Source organism: Chaetodon auriga, chromosome 10, assembly GCF_051107435.1.
Source record: "Chaetodon auriga isolate fChaAug3 chromosome 10, fChaAug3.hap1, whole genome shotgun sequence".
NCBI lineage: Eukaryota > Metazoa > Chordata > Actinopteri > Chaetodontiformes > Chaetodontidae > Chaetodon > Chaetodon auriga.
The window spans coordinates 14290916-14313056 of record NC_135083.1 but is presented as its reverse complement, the minus strand read 5'-3'; the positions used below and the strand labels follow the sequence as shown (position 1 = coordinate 14313056).

Genomic DNA, 22141 nt, shown 5'->3' with positions numbered 1-22141 from the left:
GACAGGCGAGCTTCTCCTCGCTTAGAGAATGGCAGGTCCATCATCTGTCCTCTGTGAGAGAAGATGAAAACAATGTCCAGTAATTACCTCTCCAAACTTAAATCAAGAACAGTGTTATTATCAGTTGCTTACTGTGCTTATGTAAGTGTTTTTGTCCGTATCACCCACAATATCTGCACTAAACGGCCGTACAGCAGCCTGAAAATATTCAACAGTAGCTGAACAAAAACCCCAGCAAATACAGTCCAGTGAATATTTTCTGGGTGTGTTGAGGAATACCAAACTCCTTTGTTGTCCTTCCTGTCTGCATCCTCAGCCTTGGCCATCCACGCTCAGACTGCTTCATGTAAGAGCAATTAGCTGTGGCTGTCATGGCAACTAGCATGACCTTTCTGTCATTTTACAAACGAGAATTTCAACCAAGGTCCATCTTTCATCTGAACAACTGCAACAGCTGTCTGGAGCTTTTTCCACTGTTATTTTACTCCAATAGCTGTGCTGAGGCTGGTATCTCTTGGCGAAGACAGTGGCCATGTCATGACTCCACAGGCTGTAAAGAATATGATAGTTAAGTGATATTGAGGATTGATCTTTAATGCAGTCTTGTATACTTTACATAGCTGCTTAAATTGCATCCCTTTTATATCTTCAATCATATGGAGAAGATCTCATTTAGACATACCACGAGTTTAAGTTTGCGATATGAATCTAACCATTGATTTACACTTAAAAACAACAGAAGGACTGATGTAATTAGCTTTAAGTTTTCCAAAAAACTGCCTCTTTGCAAATGTCAGAGAGAAGGCAGCATTATTATATAAACAACTGGGCTTTGGCATGATCCCTGCATACAAGCTTTTAAGGCTTCACACTGAATATACAGGGTAAATATAAATATGGACCAGCTAATGAAAAATCGTGTGCTTGCACAATTGTGGATTTTATATTGCTGTGCCAGAGTGTAGGCTGAAAAAGCATACTCTGCTGCAGCTGAGTGCTGAGTGCACACACACAGATTTTATTTACCCACATGTGATGTAACTATTTCTTGTACTATAATCCAGGTTGAGTATCCATGAGTGCTGATACAGATCCAAAGAAGAACTGCAGAACTATCAGACCGGTAATGCAAGTCTCTAAGCAGTTTTCTTTTAAATGTCTGAGGGTTAAGTGTGTGAAGACGGGGAAAATCTTTGCGGTTATGAAGTGGCCTCACTGCTTCACCTGTGGTGTGTTGATGCGGAGACATCACACTTCCAGAGGGATAAGCAGAAGTTTGTACAATTAGCGAATGGAACAGCTGCACCTTATGGCAACAAACAGCTCACTCAGCAGTTTAGACATTGAATCGTACGAGTAAACACGGAGCTTATTCATGTCAGGTAATTATAGCAAGAGTTGAAGATGTTGTGTGAGTAACCACTCCTGTCACAATAATGTCCTCGTATGATACCTAAATCAGTGAGTCAGAGGATATGTTTTCATATTCACAGCCCAACTGGTGTCCCTTTTGCAGAGAAAAAACTGGTGAGGTTATACAAAGAAGCTCTCGCAAGCTCAAAACAATACAAAAATCTTTAGAGGAGCTTAGAGTTTGTCTTTGGAAAAATCATTTTCATGTTATAAATTCAGTTGAGTTTACAGTAAACATACTGTACATGTCTAAATCAACTGCAAACAGAAATAAAGTCTCAGATTGCCTGCTTAATTTCATTGTGAGGTGAGGGTAGAATACATAGTAATATGATGTAAAACATCAGTTAAACACAGAGCGGATCTATGAATAGTTTGTCTCCACACAAGACCTCTTTTGAGCATCAAAAGGCATCTCAGTAATTATAGAGCGAGCGGGAGAAGAGGGAGAGACTGAGCATTTAAATATTGCCAGTGTGGCACAGATTTCTGTCACAAAGGTGCCTCTAAGCCTTCTACAGTCAGTATCAAGGCAGGAAGGATAGCAACTGGGGAAAAAAATGCATATTTACCTATCAAAGATGCCCCCCAAGCAGCTGTGAATCAAAAACCGGGGATATGTGAGTCAAACAGAAGAGGAAGAAGAAACAGATGTAAAAGAAGACACAGCTTTGGGAGGGAGGACACAGACAGAGGGCGGATGAAAATCCTCCACGGGAATATCTGTGGAGCTGATGTGTTGCATAGTAACAGACTATGCGTTCCAGTATCTAGCCCATGCGTTGATTAAAAACTTCTTCTTTTATGTCAAAGCACTTTCTTTCCTACCTTTCTAAATGTGATGATGCATAACCAGAGAACCTGGCATTATTTAGGAAACCTATCAGGACTCGTATGATTGTGTAATGAGTGTAAATGAGCAACGCAAGGAAGTGGAGATATTCTCCACTGCTGGATAGGAACATCAACCAACCTTTTTCTCAAACAGGAATATCGGTGTGTTTACGCATGGACAGTATTGACGTGATGGCAGGCAAGCCGTGAGTTTACTTAACCTTTGTTGTGTGATTGAAAATATGAAATGCACCATTGCTGTGCTCAACCATGGTGTTTGGTAGTGATGCTGCCCTCAACAAATGTGAACTCTGGCCTGTGAATCTGTTGGAGGTCAAGGCAAAGCTTTGTGGCTGTGTCTCGAATTTGTCATTTGCATAATTTTAGGATAAATAAATGTGGACTTCGGCATGCATGAGTCATATTCACTGAGCTCATCAACTGTCTCATATGTATCATAGTGTTCATTATCTGTACCGCATGTGCTGCTGGAAATACTGCTGTGAGTCAGTGACTGAGGCTGATACTGTAAATCTCCACTAGGCTCTTGACACCTCTGTTATGCTGCAAGACAAGAAGATGCACACTGCAGTTAGATGCCAAAACAGGACTGATACATTTTCTTTGAAAAGGCGTCTGTGCAGCTCTACTGTCTCCATCAAAAAATTCCATGCATCGTACGTCTGCGTCTTCCTATCGTCTATTTTAAAAAAGTCAGGAAACATGCTTTTAGCACAGATGTGCTACCTGTTGTTGTCATGACAACATATCCCTGCAATGAAACACTGAATGCCAGTTAAATAATTGCACGGATAACGACGCCTTGGGAGAGTGACCATACAGGCCATGTTTCCTCATAGGTTGTCGGGTTGATCGTCACGTCTTTGCTGCAACTCGTTTCGGTTTTCTGTGGATGCTGCCTGCCAGCCAAGACCTCTTCCCAATGCAGTGCTTATGTAATCTGCATTGGCTCTATGCTTCAGTTCCCCCTTTGAGTACGTACATGCAAGAACATCCCTCCAGAGTGTGTGTTCTCAGTGCTTTTACAGCCCCCTTGTCACTAAGGATCAATGTCATTGCTCGGCTCAGTGTTTCTTTTAGATCCACCCTCCTTTAGCACTCTAGTGTCCTCATCTGTTCCAGCAGGGCAAACATAAAGCATTTCTCTGTTCAAAGCCCACTTCATTTTGAAGAAAAATAGAGATGAGGTTTAAACTTAGACATTAAGCTATTGAAGATATCCTCCCATCTCCGCACACACCCTCTCCCTCTGCCTTTGCTCTACCCATCTCCTTATTTCTTTACGCCCAACCCCCCCAGGCAAGAGCTGGAGTTATTGCTCAGTGGGAGGGCCCTCTGTTCCCGCGTGCATCCCGGACTAAGCTGAACACACACCTCACCCTCTCTCAAACCACTAAAGGCACATGCTCGCCTGTAGCCATGGTTCCCTAAAGAAGAGTGGCGGAGAAAAAAAAGAGCAGAGTGCTGTCTGCAGTAGCCTCGGCATCCCTTTTGTGTGTCTCCCATCCTTCCCCCCACTGCTAATACTTCTCTCATAGCTGCAGGGACCTTAGGGATAACAGTTGCACACATGCACGCACATGCATGCACACGGATCACTGATGGAGACGTGCTCTGTTTGGAGGAATGCACTGGTCCTTTTAATGGTTGCTGATGTTTTCCCTCTGAGTTACAGAGCAGGTTCCTCCACCAACTTTGACGGCTTAGATTCAGCACTTTGATGTGTACAATTAAAGCAGTGCTTTCTGCACACGACCGCTGAGTAAAAAGTAAAATGATGGGGGTGAAACACAGCAGAGACACAATGTGTATTTAGGTGTAATTATGGAGTAATTATCACTGCTGTGCACTCAGTCTGCTGCAGCTGACCTAATCTAACATTTTAATCAGCATGAAGGACAAAGCATTGGGCCCTGCTTATATCTCCACTGGTGCAGCTGAGGGGACGGCGCTTATGGCTGCTGTACTGGATGTCTCCATGTTATTTTGGCTTGTGCAGACACACGCAGGATATGGCCCGTAGCCAAACTCACTGTGTGTGTTTCTGTGTGTGTGTTTGTGTGTGTTAAGGGTACAGCCTTGCGCTCAGACACTGTCACATTGTGCACAGCAGAGCACGCCTCAGCCTTTGTGTTCGGTTGCCCAGTGATCACAAAGAAGGGCGCAGAGCGTGTGCATTTTGTGTGTCAGTGTGAGTGAGCTTGTGTAATGTTTTTATGTTTTGGATGTAAGGTTTGGATCAGTACACTCGCTTTGAGGAACATGCTCTGTATAAAACATGTAAAAATAAATATTATTTAATGAAATACATGCAAAATTAAGCATAAACATCAACGTTTGGTGTATTGCAAAACCTCATCTGCAATCTTTTAGGTTTAAATCATACATACATGTAAACATCAAGCACTGAAGCTTGGTACAGGGCACCTTACGCTAACTCATGGACAACACAACATCCTTTGTATGATATTTTCAGCCTAAAATGTGCACATTTTTATTTTCATGAGCAAATACCTGTCATTTCATGTAAACAAGACTGAGGAAATTTGCTCTTTTGGCAAACAGGAGCAAGTCAACATACACCAGAGGCAATGCTCACTACACAAGTAGCATATAAGGAGCAGGATAAACCGATGACTACTCGTCCAACCCGCATCTACTCAATTTGCATGACTTGTGCCACAGACACATTTCTGCCCTATCCCAGTTAATGCATTAGGATGTGTCCTAAAAACAACACAGCGATTTGGAGATTCCTTTAAAAAACAACAGTGAGTTTGAGAGGAACAACTTGTGCTTCCCCACTGTGGCCACAGGGAACATTAAGCAATTGCTCACATTTGACTGGGCTCATTGGTGTTGCTGCCAGGGAAACACAAGGTCAAGAGAGAGCTCTAGGCAAGCCGTAGGTTTAGCCACAGGCGGGAGTTTGGGGTCAGGGGTCACACATAGAGGTGGGGGTGGTGGAGGAGCTGCAATATAGTGTTTAGTTCCCCTCTGAAGTTGAAGATACAGAGGGAAGATCTGTTCAGATGCACAGTTACCAGCACTGTGAAGCACTGTGAGCTACATTTTGAACTCAGTTCTGTATTTTATTGGAATCTAGTGATGTGATCTAAGTATGGGAGTAACATGTTTGGTTTTTCCTGTTCCCGTGAGTTTTCTCAGAAGAAGAAGGGCATTACAGCAATCAAGCCTAGAGAGATGATGAAGGCATCATACAGTTCTTTAGCATCTGGCTGAGACAAGATGGATTCATTTGGACTTTTTTTAGATGGTAAAATGCTGTCCTAGTCACACTTGTAATGTGGCTTTTGAAGTTGAGTTACGAATTCAAGATAATACCTAGATTTCTAACCTGCTCACTTCGTTTTGGGCTTTGGGTCAAAATGTTGGGATGCCGTGTTAAACCTAAATAAAACAGAATGTGATAATTCGCTAATCCTTCATGACTTAAATTTATGTTTATTCTGAATTTGATGCAGCAACACGTTTCAAGCAAGTTGTGACAGGAGCAAGAAAAGACTGTGGAAGTGATGGAATGCTCCAAAAACACCTGATTGTGTATGTGGAACATTCCCCAGGTAAACAGGTTCATTGGTAACTGTTACGGTTTGTCACCAATCCTTTCAACAGGACCCAATGATGCAGACCAGAGAGAAGGCAGGTAGAAGAACAAAAATTTATTACAACAAAAAGCGCACTCAAAAGGAGCAGCTGAAACAAATAACCACACCTTAAGTGGTGGCACATAAGAAACACATTAGCAAACTCACGATGGAACGAGAGAGAGAAATTAGTCACGATACTGAATGCACAACCAGGCCTGGAAAGATCTCGGGAGGAAGAGACTGGAACAATCCGGCACAGCAAGGAGAGAGCTCTCTCCTTTTATGCTGTGCCTAATGAGCCTGATGAGCTGCCGGTGTGCTCTGGGTAGGCGGAGCCGGCCAGGTGCAGGGACACACCCAGCTGTACAGACAGGGGGAGACAGACAGACAAAATCCACACTAGGAAAAGGGAAAAGGAAATGCAAGGGTGAGACAGGCTGCCAGGTCCTAACAGTAACAGGTGATAGTATCATGATGGGCTATGAAAGGGGCGTCCTCGAAAGGCTCAGTTGTTCGCAAGCGAGGATGGAGTGAGAGTCACCACTTTGTGAACACATCATTGTATTAAGGAGATTACTACATGAGCTCAGGAACACTTTGCAATGAGTGTTGCATATTGTGCTTCTGTATGATGGATCCAAGTAGCAGCATATATACACTGAACATTAAGGGGCCTAGAAATGAGCCTTGTTGGACCCCACAGCAAATATTATAACCGCCAGATTTAAAGTTGTCAACACACACAGGGAATGCTGTGCCTGTTTGTTTCTAGTTGCTGGGTAGACAGTATCAAAGACTGACTGCAGACAACCTTTTCAAGTATTTTACAAAGAAAACAAATATTGGAGATTGGTCTCTTATCATAGATGGGTTTAAATTGTCCTTTTTTCAGTATTGGTGCAATAATAGCATGTTTGAGGGAAGAGAGAAAGACTCCTGATAGTAAGGAACTGTTTCCAATATTCAGTACATCATGTGACAGTGACAGTGGAACACACATCTGAAACATTTTTGTGGAAACTAGGTCAAGGGAGCAGGTGGAGGAGCTTAGCTGTTGTATCACCTCTTCGAGATCATTAGAGGTGGTAGGTAAAAAATTCTGTGCCCACGACGGTATGATGATGTCGGAGCAGAGACAGGCCAGATCCACAGGTACGTTAAAATTCAAGATGAGATTTTCTCTAATATGTAGGACTTTTGCTTTGAAGAAAGGGGTAAATTAAAAGTCATCAACAAGTAAAATAATCATATACAGTAAAGAGAATATTTTGAGTTTCTCATGAATCCATAAACACTCATCTCTCAAATCTCAGCCCAATATTTCCTTTGAGAATATGCATCTGAAAAGATTATCATTTAAAAAAAAAAAAAAAACCTAGATTTTACTGCCAGCCTTTGCAGGAACTTGTGGAGACTGTGAGGATAAAAGGAATGATTAGGAATGTTCAGTTAAACCCAGTTATCCATCCCCCTTTTCTCAGAGCGAAACTGGCTGAATTGGGAATTGATGGGTTTGGATATTCTGGCCCTGCCCTGCACTGCGGCAGAGAATCTGGTGTCTCTGTGTGTGTGTGTGTGTGTGTGTGTGTGTGTGTGTGTGTGTGTGTGTGAGAGAGAGAGAGAGAGAGAGAGAGAGAGAGAGAGAGAGAGAGAGAGAGAGAGAGAGAGAGAGAGCACACTGCAGGACTCAACACATCATCAGCAATCAAACATTAGCACATATCTGCACAGATGCATGTGGATGAATTTGCACCGTAGCATTCAGACTCCCCTCCAGATGACGATAAGGTATGTGTGTATTTGAATGTGCCTGCGCACACACAGGAAACATAAAGTGACAGGTTGCTTCTGGAATGTGCTGTTGTGTTGTTGTGTTCTTGCAGAGAGTTATCTGAGGACCCAGCACATGATGTTAATGTTACACAACAGCACTGAGGGCTGTCCACTCAGTGCTGCATAACTCCCCTCAGATCACCCTTTGTACACCACAGTCCAGAAAAACTGTCCAATCCTGGCCTGAAAACTGATTTATGGCCCTGAAATAATCCAGCGTTTGATCTATTTATTTATTTTTTGGAGGCACATACCTTCGAACTAGAATGTCATCTCTGTTACTACAGTGAAAGCTGGAGCATCTTCTATCATCAGTCTGGAATTTTTAATCAATTGATTTAAATGTCACCACGGAGATAATGATGTTAGCACTCTTATGAATTTAATTTTGTGATTGATATTCTGAAGGGATCCGTTTAACACGTGTGTGTGAATCAGTATTAATCCACTCTGTTTTACAGTCCGTTAAATTGGCTTTGTGCGGGTAAAAATGGCCTCTCTCCGGCTTTTGTCTGTGGCCACACAGTAATCCTTGGTCAAAGTGACCCACTGTTTGTGTTGGAGACAAAGAACTTTTCTAAGGTGGCTGTGTATGGCAAAGTCCTAACAAAATGGCAAAATGGCAGGGTCGATCCTGAAAGCTCACTGGACTGTGCCATGATGCCACTTCTCCTTAACCGAGCCCTGGAGGTACAAGCCACAGCTGAGTGGGCAATTGAACTCTGTGTGCCTGTCCAGATGTTGGCCTAATTTACTACGACTAGCAGCGTATGTGGCCCATTTACATGTCCTCACACCCAGTGTGTGTGCCTGCATGTGTACAATGTCAGCCTCTACCTCAGGTGCTCCGGCATCCACTCCACTGACACCCCATGATTCATTTTGTTTTTAGCAGCAGAGGGTTTTTGGCAAAAAGCAGCAGAGGTTTGATATATGAGGTGTGAACTGGGGACAGCTCAGATTCAATGTCCTCACACCAGTTTCTTAATGTTTCAGTGCATTTTGATGAAAAGAGGTGGAAATCACAATTTTTATCTTTCTTTGAACAGTTTGTCATCATTTGGTTTCGGGCAAATACACAACTTCTCCCAGAACCATCTGACAAGAAATCGTGTGAATAAGATTTAGTTGCAGTAATGGTCCCTCTTCTGATCCAGGACTATTTATATGACCATAAATGAATCTCTTCTGGTGCTAAAGTTTGAGTCCATTAAAGCTGCTTTGATCAATACTTTCATCCAGTTGTAACAATGGATCAAATGACTATTTATTTGTGAAAATTGTTGCTTGTCGTGATGAACCCACAGATAATCATCACCCAGTTTCAGTATCTCTCGGCTCATTGTTTTGATTTTACAGGCTGCAAAAATTCACTGTACACTACCTGCTCAGCACCAGACAGCACAGACTCACAGTTAACTACTAGATACTGAACATGGAGGAAAATTTAGCAGCTGAGGAGCCTGATATTTCACTCAGGAGTTAGTGGAGAGCAAAACACAGTTAGAAGGAGAGTAATGACTACAATTCATCACGTGCACACAAACACGACTCAAAAGAAAATCTAATGTTGCTCCATATCGGTCAGGTCAGGTCGCTACGCCAATTTAAAAGATGAGGATATGTTTGCGCTTTTGGCACACTGGCATGTTCACCTTGACAGTGCACAAGAAAGGTGACCAAGCAATGCAACCAACTTACTTTAAAAAGTTCACACACAGACACGTTTTCTGGTTCCTTGATGCCTCATTGTGATATGGTTCTGTGGTGGTTTGGAAACCTTGGTTTCCAGAGGTGTGGGGCTGTGTTTCCTGTGTTTCCTTCACACAAACACACTAGTTCTCCATGTGGTTTGGGAGCTGGCTCCTACACAGCTGGGACTCATCACAATCAAGCACAGCATAAAGACTGTGGACTGCTGAAGACTCGTTGTGTTGATTGTTTCTGCTGCTTAGTGGTATTGTTGGCCGTTTACCAGTATAACTCAAGAGAATTAGTAAATATCTAGTGTTTGCTCTCCAGTGTCTGTCCCCAGTGTCTGATCTCCTGTGTCTTTTTCCCTTTTTGATCAGTGAGATTTCCTGCACCGACCCCCTAGTGCGCTCCATTTATGAACTGCTCTGTTCCTCAGTACCTCGTGCCTCACCTGCTGTTCTCAGGACTTCCCAGCTATGAGTTTCCTGTTTACGTGGAATCTCCACTCATTGCTCAATGAATAAACTCCTAGTTTCCCCCTTATTCCCTCTCTGTGTGTCTGCTATTGAGTCCTAATCCTATCGAAAGACACAACACGGTTCGATATTATTATGTATTATAATATATAATATTCAACTGACTCCACATCGCAGACATCGCTCAGTGCAGAGTGTCACTAGAGCTTATTAGAGCCTGTAGTGCCTGAAGAAGAGGCAATGTGAGGGCACATGGGCTGGCTGGCACCTCTGCCACATTCTGTGGCATCAGGCCAGTTTTTGACACCTCTGCAGCTGGTAGCGACCAGATGTGGCATGTTTGAAGACAGACGAGAGCAGCAGCCTTGTGCATCTTCAAGAGACGGAGAGGCAGTGAAGATCTCCAACAGCCTGTCAGGACGACTGCTGTGCCAAGCGCTTGCTATCTATCTATCTATCTATCTATCTATCTATCTATGTTAGAAAATGTTCATTAGTGTGCTTTTCATTACCTTTCACATAATATGATACATAATTAATCCCAAGTTAGTTTTATCGTTCCATTTAGCAGAGTAGGTATTTTACATTCTGAGTGGTGAATATCAAAATTTCCCTATCATCCTTGTTATGCTTTTCCTGATGCTAATCATTTGTCAATTACACATCTGACTGACACTTTTTTCTTTTCTCACTCTGTGATAATAGCTCCCTGATCATCAGCGTCTATGATCTTAGTTCAGGGTTGAAGTAATGCATAATGACAGTAATCCCCCATCCGCCGTGATTTAAATTTGCTCTGTCCTTAATGAGACATGCTCTGCATGCATGCAGTGACACGGAGCCTGTTGAGGAATTATTAGCACTGATAGAGTGGAAAAGATAAGCACCTCACTCCTTACAGAGATGATTGAAGTGATACAATGCTGGAGACCTCAGTTTACGTTCATTATCACAATTTCAGAAGAATGTGATCTGAAAATGACAAGAAGGTTTAAACTAGAGGGCCATCGTAGGTGTGGGTTATCTTAAAAAGATATTATTTTAGTATAAATGTATTAAGATTTGATATATCTTATATTTGATATATATTAATCTTACCACCAGCTCATTTTTAAGGATTACTGAATAAATATTACTATCATTTTAATTAAATATTTATTTTCAACACTGTGAAACTGGGTGTATATTAACAAACACCCTCACAGACAATATTAATGAATTGTTAATAATTTAAATTTTAAATGATGATGACGAGAACGATTCAAGGGTGCCAGACAGGGCGAGCTTTATTTAACACAGCAAAAACAAAAAAATTAACCAACAAAAAAAGGAAATAAAGTTCAATTTCCAAAATAGATTGTAAACAAATGTACATGTCAATCAAAAAAAAAAAGAGGCAAAAATAGCTACAAAATAAATATTCACATCAACAACAGTAATTTCATGTGACATCTTTGAAGATGTCTTACAATGATTATAAAACAAGAGACGGTATGTACAATCATACAACTTCAATAGGACATGCTTAGGAGTTTGACTGCACCACTGTACCACACACTGACTACAACACAAAGGCTGCATATTAACTGACACGGTCCGTGAGCCACCCATCAATCCCGTCTTCACAAGGCCTGGCATCAGCTCCCTAACCCAAAGGAAAATACTCAGATTTTTTTTATTCATTTATTTATTTTTTTTGAACAAGCCTGGCAATAAATGCATTACTGATGCTGTAAGAATGGATGCGGGGATGTCTGCTTGTGAGCCAACCCTCCCTGTCCACACAACCAACCCGAGAGCCAGACTCTGCCTCCTATGCTGAACTGTTGCTAGGCAATGCTGAGGAATTTGGTGTGTGACCATGAACTGGAAGCCTTTGTGCAAATCACCACTTTAAGTTCCTCCGACTACCGGGGGGCAGTCCACAGCTCCGGAAAGATGCTACGACCATCTCAGGGAGAAATTTCCAAAAAACAGTGGGACTGACATCATGCTTTAAAAAAAAAAACAAAAGAAAAAAGAAAATACACATCAATCATAAAAACAAATAATGGAAAAATAGCTTTCTTTGGACAGGGCCAGCCTGTGCATTTTGATTACTTATTCTCCTCAGTCCCACGTTATTTCCTTTTCCCCCACACACTAGCCCTTTTTTTTTTTTTTTTACAAGATGATTGTTTGACTTTTGAAGGTAGAGCTCCAATTTTACAAGCATATGCAGCGGTAATGCACTCAAGCAGTTTATTTAGATCCTGCTGCCTCAACGCTTTTTTATTTTAATTATGTAAAACTGACAGCAAATTTGAGCATCTCCAACTCAGAGAATCCCTCTTATTCAGATACTCAGATTTATGTCACAGCAAGACATTGTCATTGGTTGTTTCATATACCAGTGGCTACTTACATGGAGGAGGGGGGGCGAACATAGATCAGCAGCCTTTTTGTACAGCAGAGATGGTTTCAGTCTATAACGTGGATGTCCATGGAGCGCTATAGCATGACAGTAATCACAAAGCTGCATCTTTATTGCCACACCTTGCATCACAAGCACTTAAATCATTATTGCTTTATGGTTAGAAGCACAGAGATCAATGCTGCACACACACGTAACCATGAAGCCAAAGATTTAAGCTCAGAAAAGGGTCCGATTTTTGCCCCGCATCGCAACCTACAGTAAGTGCTGCTTATTGGAGGTCATTAGATTAACAAGAGTGTACGGCACAAAAACTTGAGTCATCCTGGAAGAGTTAAGTCAGGTTGGGAGTGCTACATTGGATTTTTGCAAATGATAGAAATCCACAGGCATATTACAGTAGTCACAAACTCTCAATGACCTCTGGGAACATGATATGAAAGGCATTTTTCAGAACTGCATACCACTTGAGAATTGTTGAAAAACTCTCAACAATACAATGCTACAAATCTTTTCCGAAGAATATTTGAAAACGACAAACCGGATTTTCCCATTAGCAGTCAGCCTGACTTCAGTAGGCGTTAAGCTATGCTTTTAAATACCCCCTCACCCTGACTGGCATCAATAACCAGTCACAGCTTCATAAATAACGCTCGACAGCTCGACATTGAACTCTCACGTTTATGCTCCTGGTCACAGCAAAGGCATCTTTTCTCATCCATTAAAATGTGTCTGTCCCATCACCAAAACAGTATTTTAAAATCGACTCCAGCTGTGACAGCACAGACACCGGAAGCCCAACCAAACTTCCCTTTATTTTTTGTGTGTGTGTGTCCTCATTTTTGTACACACAGAGCCTCTTCAGCCTCCTCCACTGAAAGCTTGTGGAGCAGTGCTGTCCAGAGCCACACAACCATGCATCAACAATCCATGCAGGTTGAAACAGTCCAGACTGCTGTCTGCACAGCAGCCTGCACTCACAGCTCTTATCCCCGCTCTCATCACCACTGAGACAATGAGAACAGCTCTCTGTGTAATAGCTCTCACTGCGGTTTGTCCCACTACTCCCTCTACATCTCTGTGCTCTCACAGGCCTAAATGGGGACACCGGCGACAAGCTACTTCACACCTCGGACACCTTACTAAGAGGGATATACAGGATTTTGCTAATTCCTGACAGTTTCATGCTAGATATATTTTTGTACTTAGAAAAATATCCATTGAATTGTCTCAGAGGCAATTACATCACAAGATTAAACGTCACACGTTGCACATTTCCAATTTGGACAAAATCAACATGTGCCTAGAGATAGTAAAATCAGACAGATGTAACACCATTGTAGTTGCATACTGTTTACAGGTGAAAAAAATGATAGCTCGATGATCAAACCTCGACTGATATTGTTTGTTCGAAAGCAAGATAGACAGTAGTGGAAAAAGAGGGATGTGCGCTAAAAGGTTCAGGAGCAAGTGGACAGCGAGGTGTCCACCTCTTCTGAGGGGTGTTTGGTTTTTGGGGGGGTGAGGGAAGGATTCAGCAGGAAGCCCTGATAAAACCATCGTGCCCACCCCCCCCTTCCCCAAGACCAAAGAGGCAGGGGCTTGGGGTCGCATGTGATGACTGTAACCCAAGAGGTCTCCACTCACATGACCGAGCAGCTCTTGGCCTTTTCCTTCTTGAAGGTGGAGGAGAGCAAATCTGACTTGCTGGGCAGGTGGAGAAGTCTTTTGGAGAGGCGGCGGGTGGGGCTGGTCTTGGGGAGAGGCTGCAGCTTGTTGATGCAGGCCATCGCTGCGGTGCGGAACACGCTGTGGATGCTTTTCTCCGAGGTGAACGCTGAGCACTCCAGGTAAGCCTCTGCACCCAGCTGCTTGGCCATAGCAGAACCCTGCAATAAACGGAGTGATGAAGGGTGCTGCTCATACATCCTTTACTGTTTTCTATTTGCAACAGGGTCACCGTTGCATGTAGTTCAGGAAGAGGCGCCCCTGCAAGCTCATAAAATGGCTGTGAGTTTTAAAAGCGAGGGAGCATGGCATCATTGACTATTCTAGGTGACTATAGGTGACTCATTACATTCTTCGCCACTTTGTCATCATAAAAAAGTATTCAGAATTTATCAGCTGCCATTGTAATCTTAATGAAACGTCATTATCACCACATTTTTCAAGCAATTGATGAACCAAATTCCCAAAATGATTCATGAAACACTGGAGGATGCCAGCTGAAAATCGCAGCTCCAGTGGAAGTGGACTATATATGTTGGTCTCACCTGCTCATAGGTGATGGGGGTCTGTTTCTGATTGGACAGCTCCATCAGTGTGCAGACATCCGTGCGCAGGTCAGTCTTACAGCCAATGAGCAGGATGCGTGTGCTGGGACAGAAGTCCAGGATCTCAGTTTTCCACTGGGGACACAAAAGGGCAATCAGTATCAGACAGTCCTACTTTGAAGAAAACAAGCCGGATTTGAAGGAATTGCTGATATTAAGTCTGTGACAATGGGGTACAAAGAGAATTATGATTGTAAAGTATAGCACTGAAGCCATTACCTTCTTCAGACTGCTGTCCACAGTGTCCGGGCGGCTGATGTCAAAGCACAGTAAAACTGCGTCTGAGTCGCTGTAGCACAGGGGCCTCACATTATCGTAGTATGGAGAACCTAAGATGGCCGAAAACAGAGACTTATTAATGTGGATAAAAGACAAACACCTGTAAACACATGAGTGACCACAGCAGCTCGAAGCAGAGTGAGTCCAGTGTTGAGTATTTGCTGATTTGTGAGACAAAAGAATCTTGCACAGCCACCATTTTGAAATATGGATAAAAAAATCCTCTTCTGCCACAACTACTCTTTCATTTCATATTTTCAGCACATTGCATTGTAAAATGTTTTTAGAGTTCCTGATTTGAGCCAATGATTCATTCATTTTCAGTGGAGACTGTTTCAGGAATTGATTGCTGTGACAACAGGCGGTTGGCCAGAGCAAAAAGGGTGGCGACGGCAGACCGAGAGAGTACAGCTGCAGGGATTACGCGCAATCGGAATCACTTCTCCTGCTGAGCCTCACTTTGCTGTCCCTGAAGCTGCTCTTTTCCCTGCACCGATATCCTCTGCTGCCATTTCAGAGGCAGAGAAGATGACAATCGAGCACTAAATCCTCATTGATCTTCTCTTGCAGTAGATTACGCAAGTGGAACGGTGGGGCTCTGGGCAGGCAGACGCTCCCACTCATGCTCAGAATCCTTAAGTAAACCACCCACCCCCCCCAAAAATCCTCTGCTCGGCGCGCAATACCTCCAGTCCCTCTGTTACCACAGCAACAGCCTTGGAATCCACCATCTACATCAGGCGTTCCTCCCACCTCTCCATAAAGGCTCGCCTTAACTGCCAGTCAATCATTTTACACCGCAAACTGCCCACCCACCTACTGTTGGGGACATTCCTCTGCTCTGCAATAGAGCTGGGGCCCACAGACACGCATCCATCACTAACACACACACACACACACACATCCACATCTAATGGCACACAGACTCACTATTTAAATTTGGCAGCAGCCAGAGGTGAACCCAATCTAGGATCAGATGAAACAGAAGAAGAGCAGCTCAGTGGGATTAACATGTTTACTTTAGGCTCCGTGAGGATCCCAGGAGGGATTCAGTGTTCCTCTTATAGCTACACATAACAAAAGCAGAGTGTGTAATCTCTCATTTAGATGTTACACAAGCGTCCTAATTGATTTACGGCGTAGAAAACAATGCATCAGAAAGAAACATATGAAAAAAACACGCACAACATGGATGTGTGCATATAGATCAGTTTCATGAATACTTAATGATTTTCCACATTATCAAAGGGTAAAACTGAATTTGCCAGCTGCCGGGCGCTGTGAGTGGAATAATGACAAGCTGCGATGAAATTCCTCAGGGCTCAATGTCCGGAAGAAAGTAAACACCTCTGCAAAGGAACAAAGGGATGCGCTGGTTGTATTCTGACTCTGTTTCTTTGCCTTTGGAAAGAAGAATTACTTTGTTCTACTCTTAAAAAGCAAATGAACTGGGACATCCTGATTAAAGCAAATGATTTACTATGACTGTATTTTTTACAAACAGGACATACGGCACCTACAGAATGCCCTTACACCATTTACACCTGGGGCTGGAGGAAAAACAGCCACGCTCATCTGTGAGACAACTTTGCGTTTGCTGACTGTGAAAATTGACACACATTAAGATCAGAACAATTAGCACCACTGGGATGATGAGTGTGTGTGTGTGTGTGTGTGTGTGTGTGTGTGGTGACTCTGAGGTATCTCATAGGAGAATCAGAGGCAGGGCCACTCTATAAATCTTCTCAATCTCCCACAAGGGGTTATCAGACTGCCGGGAAACTGGGTGTGATTCTGCATTAAATGGCCACTGATCTAAATGCAGCAATCAATGGAAAGCTGCACAGGGGGTCCAAGAGCCTCTGCAATTAAAGCTGACAAATTAGTTACCCTGCAAAGGAGGAAGGGAGGCGGAGGGGACGTCTGGGGTGTTTTTTTTTTCTCCACAGAAATTGATTCAATCTTTCATTTTGGACAAGCGACGCACGATTCAGTACACATATTTATCCTATGTTCAAAGGGAATAAATACAAAATGATATGAATGTGTAAATATTAGTATTTGAAGAACAGCATGCTGTTTGGGTACGAGAGCAGCCTTGGCAGCACTCTCCCGACACTCCAGGACCCAGTTTCTAATCCTGGAAGAAATAGCTGTTTCTATTGTGGCAAGAAAAAGCCAAGAGGAAGAGAGGAGGGAAAGCAGGAGTGTTGCCTACTGAGGCAGATCACAAAGAGCCCTCCTATGCCATTAATCCTTCACCCCCTGCAGTCTGATATCACAGAGAGAGTACCAGTCGCTCCTTTCCCTCTCTTCCCTCCTTCTCTCCATTGCAACAACCCAAAGAATGGCTTGGATGGGCCAATCAATACGCACGCAGAGCCTAAGCATGCTCCAAATGTTCCCTTTCTTCCTTTTTTTCGCAACAGCATGCCTCTACAACAGATGGAGAGTTTGTGAGGCATGAAACATGGAGAGTGAGGCTGACTAACGGGGGAATGGAGGGAAAAGAAAAGAGCATAACCAAATTCCTGCGGCTGAGCTCTACTCCATCCGTCTTGATGGTGCTGTGCCCAGAGCTAAGTGTCGAGGTGGAAACTGGGCCAGAGCAGAAGTAGGCTTTGCAGGCCGAGACGACGGGCCTTATGCTGGAGCGTACAGGTGGGGGAGGGGAGAATCTACTTTTCTGAGTGTGCACGAGTGAGACCGTGAGGGAATTTTTGTGCACGTGCGCTAAATCATCTGAGCAACAGAGCCCGTCTTCATCGTTAGCACACTCCTCTCCTACAGTGAGAATGCAGGGGTCAGACAGATTAATGATCCAGTGATGAGATGACTCACTGATTTGGGGATGGGACTAGCTCTGGCCCTCCACCCACACTCAGCCGGCTGGGAGCTGTGGTGGTGGTGCTGCTGCTGCAGCTGATAACTACAGTCTTCACAGCCAGGCCAAAAAGCACACTACATTGCGTCAGACAGTTGTTCCCTGGTTTCACATGCCAGAGCCAGTCAGAATCGCAGCTGAAGCCCCCTGCAGGGAGGGAGAGGACGGTTCTTTGTTCCTGAGCATCACCACGTCTGAGCTGTTAACAAGCTTTACTTTGTAACTTGACACTGTCAAAGCTGATCACACTCGGCGTTTTGAAGTTGAGTCAAACAACAGATTGTTTAAAAAATTCAAAGCGAAGCCTTGATGTGCACTGAATTAAAAAGTGTATTCTGCTGGTAATCTTTCACAAAGTTACAGTCAGAGCCTCAGAGGTATAAATCTACAACTGTGTGAACACTTAAAAGGTTCATGTGAACACTGAATTAGTGCACTTTAAAACAATGTATTTTAATGCCTTATCCCTTATTCTTAATAAAAACTGAATTAGTGCTGAAACAATTACTCAATCAACAAATAAACTGACTACCTGAGTATCTTGTGGACTTTTGGTTGGACAAAACAATTAAATTACAGGCATCAAATTTTCTCCTTCTCTGACATTTTATAGATCAAATAATTAATTGATTAATCACAAAAATAGCCGACTTATTAATCTATTATTAAAACAATTATTAGTTGCAGCCCTAAAACAGACTGAACCCCAAAAACAGAGCGGTCATTAGATGTGACTGATATATACCCATTAGCATGACTGTTGTCCACCAACAGCGCCTCTCTTTTACGTTTTCGCAGATTGTTTCATGAGCTTAAACGGATATTGGGTTCATTAGAAATCAATCTCATTCATTAATCATACAAAAAATGATGAAATACAGTATCCTCTAAGACTCAAAGGCTTTATCAGCAAGACTGTTCAACCTGAAATAAATTACTAACACCATAACAAGATTCATTATTCACCATACATGAGTTACAGCCACTGGATGGTGTTCCCCTCTTTCCCCTGCCCCCTCCTCCACGTCCGATCGGACCAGGCTGATTAAAGCCGGTGGATTGATTTTGGTCTGTAAATCCATGGCGGGGCTGGGAGAAGGAGCTGCCTGCCATGTGGAGCCGGTGATGAGGTCAGTCCAATCAATGAAGGGGAGTCGGGATAATGAGGAGACCCGCTCAGTGTGGTGGGGCCGCAGCGGCACAACTCCACGCAATTAGAGCAAATTACAGTAAGAAGGAGAAACTGTACGGTGTGGCCAATAAATAGCCTCTGCGCCTGTCGTCCATCACCAGGAGCCTGACGTGAGGTACATGAGATGCGTCTATAACAAATGATGGGAGGCGGTGATGTAAGTCTTCCTCTCAGTGGAACAAGAAAGTAGAAAATTTACTTGAGTCTTTAAATCAAACCTAAAGCCTGTCAAAATATTCACATCATCATGAAAAACTTCCTGTGATGCCTTCTGTGGCCAATTTAGTAGGCATAGGTATGTGTGATGTTTATGTTACGCTGTATTGCATCGTATGTGTTTGGTACTGGGTATGTTCATTGTTCCTTGTGATGCAAATTAGGCAGAAACTGGATTGGATTGTGCCTGGATAGCTAGAAAGGGCCAAAAAAGGGTCAACAGAGGGAAGAAAAGAGTTGAAACAATGAAAGATGCGAAGGAAAAGGGTGTAAATGGGAACAGAAATGCTGCATAAAGAAGTGATGAAGAAAGAAAGAAAGAAAGAAAGAAAGAAAGAAAGAAAGAAAGAAAGCCTCTCAAACTCAGTGGGTCAGTCAGAAGGGGTGGCCCAGTGGTCCTATTCAGAGTCTTAATCCACTGCATCATGCTGTTCGAGTGGGTGACCCAGAGTAGCATATGGAGGCGAATGCAGGTCACCAGAGTTTCTGAGCTGCCTCCTGTCTGTCTGCTCCAGAAAACCTTCCTGCTCAACAGGATGTCTCTCTGTGCGCCCGTCATCCCCCGGCACCAGGCCCACTCCTGCTGGCCAGACCAAAGGTCCACAGTCTGGGATTAAAAACCAGGATTTGGTCTGGGGAGGGAATTACACTCACTTTTTTGCCTGTTGCCGCTTTTGGATAATTGAGGAGTGGTGGTGGGGGGGACGACACAGTAAATACTGCATCATCTCATACAAGTGGGTCTGTTACATAAAGGATTTGTTGTACGCAGACACGCATATGCACAAAACACACACGCACACGAGCCAACTTGCTCATCCACGGTGACCTAGTGAGGCTGCAGATACAGCCAGCACGAGTGTGGATGGAGAGGACGCGAGCTACAGAGAGGATGCCATTGTGCAGTGAGCATGAAGGGAATCAAACAGGTGCTGCAGACCCGTGCTCACACTATCCAGGTCAACACTCTAAACAGCCGATCCCCGGGGAGATCCACTCTGACACATTGACCCTCTTTTTCACGCTGAGTCTAAATGAACATATGATGCACAAAGTCAGCAGTAACAACAAGGGACGCGGAATAATCACTGTCTTTCTGTGTAGTTTCCAGTGACACATATCAGGCAGAGATGCATCTGTATCAATCCTGATCAATCCTTTATCCTGCCACATGCAAAAGTGTGATGTAAGAGGATATATAAGCCTCAGTTTACAGATTTGAAGGACAGCTGAGGCTGCAGTGCAACAAGTGCGCATTTTGTGCCCTTGCATCAACAAAACAAAGAGTACGAGGTCTGCCCAAAAACACCACTTTCATATCATCTCCTTTATTCCAAGATGGACGGGGTCATGACAGTTCCCAAAAGATGAACATGGGAGGAAATTCAAAGGCGCAGCTCTGCTCTCAGCTGAGACAGACGCTCATTACATTCGCAGCGCACTGCCTGATAGCCCAGTCTCCTTCAGTGCTGCAGGCAGAATGGCAAGCCATGATGGGCCAGACAGACAGAGAAAAGGTTGATCAGTTACCTGAGGTGTCCCACAGACTGAGCTCCACTCGCTGCTCCTCCAGCTCCAGACAGGCTGTGTAGTTTTCAAATACCGTGGGCACGTAGGTCTGGGGAGCAATTAGCAACACGGTGCCATTAGTGGGGAGGTGTCAGTCAGTCAGTCAGTCAGCTACAGGTAATGGAATTTGTCCAACTAATTAGGCGGTGACACACGAAAACACGCGCTGAGGGGGGGTCGATCAAATAATAAGCTTGATAATTTTTTTCCTCAGTATGAAGGAATTTTGGATCAATCAATCACATGAATCACTGCAGCTGCAGGAAATATTCAGCACAGGCCAATATAATATGAAGCGATCACAAATCCGTGGGTAATACATTTCCATTAATCAACCATGCCATCAAAAAGCAAATGCATCTTGAAATATTACGGTAAGTGTAGGAAAAATAAACCAAAGGGACGAAATTTTAGGAAAATGCGCACGAAAACTGTGACTGCAACAGACGCACCGATGTTTTTTCTGCCACATTCAATGATTTAAAGAAAACTTAACACTCGGATTATCACTAATACACAGATCAGATTTATATGCATGTGTCAGTAGTTATATTTCACACACATTAGGACATACCTCTGGATAACAGTCCTTCGCCAGCACTTGCAACATCGCCGTTTTTCCGCATTGAACGTCTCCAACAAGCACCAGTTTACATCTCACCACCAGCGGCTGTGTGTTTCTCCTTTCCTTCATGGTGTTAATGCTGTCCACTTTTTTTTCCGCAGAAATTATCACAAAAAAAAAAAAAAAAAAAAAGAACAAGCAACAGAACAGCCCAGAAATCGCCCCAGAGTGATCGAGCGTCCCGGTGTCCGGATCTCTGAGGATGCTCGCAGTGGATCTGATTGAGTTTGCCACTGCGGCTCTTTATACAGGCGAGCAGCAGCCAATAGGAGCTCACCATTCCACAGGCTTTCTAACGTCCCTTCACTGCACTCGGTGATGTTCCCAGAGAGCAAAACAAGTTATTTTGTCAAGGATGATAGAACAGCTGCGATATATAAGCAGGGATTTCTTTGAAGATTTTGTTCGGAATGCATTACAAGAGGGATATCTCAGTTATATGCTCATTAATGTTTCCCTGCAAACTGAGCAAATCCATTGTTATGTACTTCCAAGATTAGGGCTTCAGAAATACAGCAGTCAGTCACTGCAGACGTCTGTTTTGTCACCTATGGGTCCTGTCACTAAGCCTGCTGCATAGTGATTGATTAGATTGACTTGACTGGACACATCATTAGCATACCACTGGCCAAGGACAATGGGGCTGATAGACTAATCCACAGCACACTAATTAGTTAACTTTAATCTGCACTACAGTGTCAAGTCAATTTTATCAAAGCAACTCAGCTTCTTCGCCTTGAAAGTGAT

At 43.5% G+C, this 22141-nt stretch overlaps 1 protein-coding gene across 1 annotated transcript; it reads right to left on the bottom strand.

Moving 5' to 3' along the window:
• Positions 1 to 11143: 11143 nt before the first annotated feature.
• rnd1b (Rho family GTPase 1b) lies at positions 11144 to 21607 on the bottom strand. The gene is made up of 5 exons (XM_076741033.1): positions 21344 to 21607; positions 20731 to 20818; positions 14849 to 14958; positions 14570 to 14704; positions 11144 to 14185 (listed from the first exon to the last, which is right to left on the bottom strand). The coding sequence occupies exons 1-5, from the start codon at positions 21461 to 21463 to the stop codon at positions 13940 to 13942; spliced, it is 699 nt and encodes a 232-aa protein (XP_076597148.1). The 5' UTR covers positions 21464 to 21607; the 3' UTR covers positions 11144 to 13939.
• Between the last annotated feature and the right edge of the window lie 534 nt (positions 21608 to 22141).